The sequence below is a fragment of the Puma concolor genome, chromosome C2 (assembly GCF_028749965.1).
Source record: "Puma concolor isolate L17-30 chromosome C2, mPumCon1.1.hap2, whole genome shotgun sequence".
Lineage (NCBI taxonomy): Eukaryota > Metazoa > Chordata > Mammalia > Carnivora > Felidae > Puma > Puma concolor.
The window spans coordinates 145925756-145932316 of record NC_141675.1 but is presented as its reverse complement, the minus strand read 5'-3'; the positions used below and the strand labels follow the sequence as shown (position 1 = coordinate 145932316).

Here is a 6561-nt window from a genome sequence, read left to right as displayed (position 1 = left end):
CTATCCTTCTCCCAGACTACAGCCTAAAATACTCAGAAAACCCTGGGCACCCCAGGCACACACATTTTGAGATCACAGCTAACAGGCAGACTTTCTAACACCATGAGCAGCCATTTATATATTTCCCCTTTTATGATCTACTTTTTCCAAAGCAAAGTGAAATAACTTTCATATTTCAGATATTCAATACAACGTGTCGTTTGGTTGAATGAATCTTCATTTCACTTGTAATCCTTTTTGTGTACAACCTGTGATGTAAAGTCTTTCATGCTACAAATAACTGTTCTATTTTCTATTAAATAAAAGGTTAGGACTTCTCATTTTAGCTCTGACATAGCAAGAGTCAGAAATTGTCACTCTGGTCCTCACCACAAGAAGAAGCTGGACAAACTAAAGCGCAGTACCTTTTCTAGAATCTAACAGAAAACTGAGTTTGCAGGACAACCCCCCCGCCCTAAAATCTAGAGATGAGAGGATCCAGAGTCACAGCTGAGATCTGCTTACCGACAGAAGTCATAAACTGGTATAAATACTTAAAATGTGATTTTCACAAATTGTTGGAGGCTGAGTGTAGGTTAGTGTGAGAGTGAGAAATTCCTCGGGACTTTAGTCTCAGAGGGGCTCACAATTTTATGGACTTTATCTATAGGAACTCCACTGGGGTCTCACTGCAAACATTTGACAAAGATTCCCTCTTTTCTTTGGCTGGGGGAGAAGAAGAGTTATGCTTGTGAAATGCACACGAAAAGATGCTCAAGATCACTCAACATCAAGGAAATACAAACCAAAACCACAATGAGATACCACCTCACACCTGTTAGAATGGGCAAAATTAACAACTCAGGAAACAACAGCCGTTGGCCAGGATGTGGAGAAAGGGGAACACTATTGCACTGTTGGTAGGAATGCAAACTGCTACAGCCACAGTGGAAAACACTATGGAAGTTCACCAAAAAGTTAAAAATAGAGCTACCCTATGACTCAGCAATTGCACTGCTAGGTATTTATCCCAAAGATAACAAAAATGCTGATGTGAAGGGGCACATGCATTCCAATGTTTATAGCAGCGTTATCAACAATAGCCAAATTATGGAGAGAATCCAAATGTCCATCGACTGATGAATGGATAAAGAATATGTGGTGCATGTATGGGTGTATATATATATATGTATATGGGTGTATATATATATATATATATATATATATATATATGGGTGTGTATATATATATATATATATATACACATAAACATATATATGTGTGTATATATATGTATGTGTGTGTATATATGTATATATATACACCCATATATAAATATATATATATATATATATATATATATATATATATATATATACACACACACATACTTGGCGATGAACAAGTATGAAATCTTGCCATTTGTAACACTGCGGCTAGAACTCGAGTGTATTATGCTAAGTGAAATAAGTCAGCCAGAGAAACAAATATCATCTAATTTCGCTCATATGTGGGATTTAAGAAACACAACAGATGAATATAGGGGAAGGGAAATAAGCATAAGATAAAAAGAGAGAGGAAGGCAAACCATAAGAAACTCTTAAATACAGAGAACAAACTTGAGTATTGCTGGAGGGGAGGTGGCTAGGGAGATGGGCTAAATAGGCATTAAGGAGGGCACTTGTTGGGATCAGCACTGGGTGTTATATGTAAGTGATGAATCACTGGGTTCTACTCCTGAAACCAATACCACATTGTGATATTCACTAACTTGAATCTAAATAAATAAATTAAAAACGAAAAGAAATACACCCAGAGCCTTCCCCATAGGTCAAGACCAAGGGCAACAGACTACCAGAACCTTGCTCTAGATCCCTGGAAGAAAGCCATTCCTCATACCCAACCCCATCTAGTTTTCCTGCCTCACAAAAGGCAGGGCTGTGAAATTAACTTTTGTTAAATCTCTGTCTTCCAAATCTTACGCAAATTTTTTCTTTCAACCCTAGGTAGCTAAGAACTATACAGGGAGGGCCCTTCTTGCAAACTCATTTCAAGTCATCTAAATTGTTGCAGTACAATCTGACAGAAGAGGCATGTTCTGTAGAAAAGGCAATATTGAGAGATTGAATCACATCCCCAAGAAATCTTGAAGTCTTTACCTCAGGCACATGTACATGTGCACTTATTTGGAAATAGGGTCTTTATAGACATAATCAAGTTAAGATGAGATCATACTGAATTAGGAATTAGAATCAGGAATTAGGATTAGAATTCAATGTCTGGTGTTTTATGAGAGGACAGATTTAGACACACACGCACACACACACACACACACACACACACACACACACACACACACACAGAAAGATGAAGACCATATGATGATTGAGGCAGAGATAAAGTGATGTAGCAACAAGACCAGAAAAGCTAACGATTGCAAGCACCTTGAGAATCTAGGAAAAGACAAGGCATGATCCTTAGAGCCTTCATAGGGAGCATGGCACTACCAATATCTTGATTTTGGATTTCTAGCCTCTAGAACTGTGAGAACATAAATTTCTTTTGTTTTAAAGCACCAAATTTGTGGTAATTTTTATTATAGCATTCCTAAGAAAAACTAACTCAAGGACTATTACTTATATTATGACTTGAATATTCTCCTCTAGAGTTTGTCTTTACAAATTAAAAATATTGAAATGTGATCACACAGAAAACAAACAAAAAGGACCAGAAAATATTCTTCCTTTTTCTTCAGATTGAGTTGTCTTCAATTTGGATTAATTTGGATTAATTTCAATCATTCATGATTATTTAATACTAAGCCCCCTGGCTTATTAAAAGCCAAAGAGAAAAAGAGATAGAAATACCATATTTAAAATAGACAAAAGTTGAGTGTGAGAAAACATGAAGATAACTGACAATGACAAAGATCTCAGAAAATGCCAGAAGCGGTCTATGTATTGTAAGGAAGCCTGATAATTATATTTTAACTGTAGAAATATGAGTAATTTTAGACTCTGATGAAAGGAAAATGAAAGTTGAAATATTTTCAAAGGAAAAATAAAACATTCCATGCATTTTTGAAGCTACCCTTACTAAGAAAGGTTTAACCTAATAGTACCATTTCTCACCAGAGATGAATTTTTAAAGAGAATGAACCTCTAGTGTTGTGGTTTACCACACCCACGTTGAGGGAGTATAAAAGTCAGGGTGCAGATGGTGATACACATTCTCTGGAAAGTCACCTTCAACATCCAACCAAATCCTCAAGCCCTAACACAATGAGCTACTACCATGGCAACTACTATGGTGGCCTTGGCTGTGGCCTTGGTGGTTTTGGTGGCCTGGGCTATGGTTATGGTTCCAGCTATGGCCTAGGAGGCTATGGGAGTTGCGGCTGTGGCTACTTTCGTCCTTCTTTCTATGGAAGATACTGGTCCTCTGGATTTTACTGAACACTGTCCATCCCAACCATCAATTATTCTTTACTTAAACTCTGCATGAACCCCAATGTTTTTCGCATTGAGGACATACCTGGCTTACCCTTGTCTCTGATCAAATGCTAAAATTGTTTTCTTTGTTGGAACCTCCTCCTCTCTCACTTGTAGGATTCTTATACATCCTTTTTGATGCAACTCCCGCTTCCCCATAATTATTTATAAGACATGACAGCAGTAGAATAGTTAACTCCTCTGAATCAGTCTTGAAATCGGTATAACTATCCATCACTTTACTCTTCCATACACTGCTTTATTCATAAGTAAGAAAAAAAACCCACACGTATATATTCACTCATACATACCAAATACCACACGCACACACATACATACAATATGAAGAGATGTGCATGCACCCTCCTTTGTGAGCATAATTAAATTGTGGGACTTAAAGTTCATGGAGTGATCATTGGGGTGCCTGGGTGGCTCAGTCGGTTAAGCGTCCAACTTTGGCTCAGGTCATCATCTCATGGTTTGTGAGTTTGAGCCCTGCGTCGGGCTCTGTGCTGACAGCTTAGAGCCTGGAGCCTGCTTCAGATTCTATGTCTCCCTCCTTCTCTGCCCCTTCCCTGCTGGCATTCTGTCTCTCTCAAAAGTAAATACACATTAAAAAAATTGGGGCGCCTGGGTGGCGCAGTCGGTTAAGCGTCCGACTTCAGCCAGGTCACGATCTCGCGGTCCGTGAGTTCGAGCCCCGCATCAGGCTCTGGGCTGATGGCTCAGAGCCTGGAGCCTGTTTCGGATTCTGTGTCTCCCTCTCTCTCTGCCCCTCCCCCATTCATGCTCTGTCTCTCTCTGTCCCAAAAAAATGAATAAACGTTAAAAAAAAATATTTAAAAAAAATGAAGTACATGGAGTGATCGTTTATATATGTATCACCAATCATTTCCCTGCCCCAAAACTCATTATCGTTTTTTTTTCCTCATAATAAAATATAAACATGAACGTCTTATTGGGCATGTTGTCTTCATTGTGATTTGAAATATGAAGCAAACTTTGACATAAATACCTCTGTAGAAAAAAAAAAGATTACAAAAATTTAAATTGGCACTTCAGGAAAAAAGGAAATTAAAAAAAATCAACAAATACATATTTACAAATCATCACATTAGGCATCAGGTCTATGCCCTCAAAGTATTTTTAAGCCAGTCCTAGTAACCAGTTAAAAATTGAAAAAAAATTCTGCAAGAGCCAGTGTTAGTATTGAACAATAGTGGCTTGTTAGTAGGTGTTTTTAAGCTATAGATATTTTGAAAGAAGCTATAAGGAGATGGGGGGTCACTTTGGAATGAGAGAGAACATCTGAGAACAAGCTCAGAGTGAGAAAGGCATTTAAAGTTTTGAAAAACAATTTAGGAGTCTCATTTAGGTAGAGTGGAGGTTTAATAATACAAGTTGTAGCAGGAAGAAACTTGAGAAAGAAGGCTTGAATTATTTTATGACAAGAGTATTGAATAATGAATATTATGTTTACAAGTACGAAGGTGCTGAGAAGTTTATTATACAAATATGCAAATAAGAAAGAAAAAGCCCATACTTGTTCCTAGTTCCTTTCTGAAGAATATGGCTTTGCAATCATTTATGATATTCAATAAACTTACCGTAGTTTATTAAATCACAAACGAGAAGAATAAACCATCATTGAAGAGAATCCTATCTGAGGCAAAATGGAGATATCATTGACAAATATCAAAATCTTAAGTTCTCTAAAGTAGGGAAGCTTGATTTTTATAATGTAGATACAGAAATATGTGAAACATAAGCTTTGAAGGCATGAAGATAATTATTCGATTCAAAGTCTGGTTCTGAGGAATGAAAATTAAACTAAATTCAAAGGAAGAATGTATGCCATGCATGTGTGGGACTACCTTAATAGGAAAAATATGGCTTGATAGGACTGTTTTCACCAAAAATGGATTTTCAGAAAGAATGAAACTCATATGTTGTGGTTTACCACACCCACACTGAAGGGGTATAAAAGTCCAGGCACAAGTGGTGATATTCATTTCCCAGAAACTCACCTAACATCCAACAAAATCCTCAAGCCCTGACACAATGAGCTACTACTACGGCAACTACTATGGTGGCCTTGGCTATGGCCTTGGTGGTTTCAGTGGCCTGGGCTATGGTTATGGTTCCACTTATGGCCTTGGAGGCTATGGTGGTTGCGGCCGTGGCTACTTTCATCCCACTTTCTATAGAAGATACTGGTCCTATGGATTTTTCTAATATTTTTTATTACTCACATTACTTTTTATAATTTTTAATGGATTAGTACTTTTGCTTCAAAATCAGCAGTGAAAGTTTTGAGAGGACAATGAAAAAGATATTGCAATGCAGACTGACACCTTGAATGAGCGGAGACATATGTTCCTGAGCCATGGTTTCACCAGTCAGGCTGGATATTCTCAATCCTGTAACATTACTGATATATAACATCTTTCTGTATCTATTCTGTGATAATTTGGCGCATAGTCTCTAATAAACATTTTCCACAAACATAAAAATGGATTTGTTTCTTTTCATTCATCTCAACACAATTGATTTTCGGGTTTTTCAAAAATTTTAGTAATGTTTTTGCATCAAACAATTTCCCCATCGAATTATTTACTCCCTTCCATGTTCCCTCATACTTGGCACTTACTGATACGCTAAGATTACAGATCACTCCTTCAAGTGGTGTGTGTTTTGCACAGTTCATGCTTCTGTTTGATTTCAAATCCCACAGGATCACATAATTTTAGACACTCAATTCCGATGAAGATATTTTTCCACTAAAAAATTCATAGCTCCATGTAACACCTCTTCTATTTTCAATATCATTATATACATTACTAAAAGTCTTCAGTGCTGTCAGGTGGTGATTGGGGATTGACCTTCCTAGTCACCTCAGGTATTGTTGAATTACTAAAGTGTGCAAAAAAAATAGGTATGTATGGACAAGCACTTTGTGTTCAGGATACTTGGATGCCATGTGTCTTTTAAACAACCAAAGCCATTATGATATATTGATTAATTCCCAATGCCTCTGTTCTAAGTCAGGATGATTCTTCTACTGTTTTCCAGCTGTTTGGTTACTGCTGTT

General features: G+C 37.2%; 1 protein-coding gene across 1 annotated transcript; it reads left to right on the top strand.

Annotated features, from left to right (window-relative positions):
* Positions 1-5497: 5497 nt before the first annotated feature.
* On the top strand, positions 5498-5983 carry LOC147577580 (keratin-associated protein 19-9b-like). The gene has a single exon (XM_086720253.1). The coding sequence runs from the start codon at positions 5532-5534 to the stop codon at positions 5703-5705; it is 174 nt and encodes a 57-aa protein (XP_086576379.1). The 5' UTR covers positions 5498-5531; the 3' UTR covers positions 5706-5983.
* The last annotated feature ends 578 nt before the right edge of the window (positions 5984-6561 follow it).

Excerpts from the sequence above, each read along its gene's own strand:
- LOC147577580 (XM_086720253.1), top strand. The coding sequence starts at position 5,532 with ATGAGCTACTACTACGGCAACTACTATGGTGGCCTTGGCTATGGCCTT.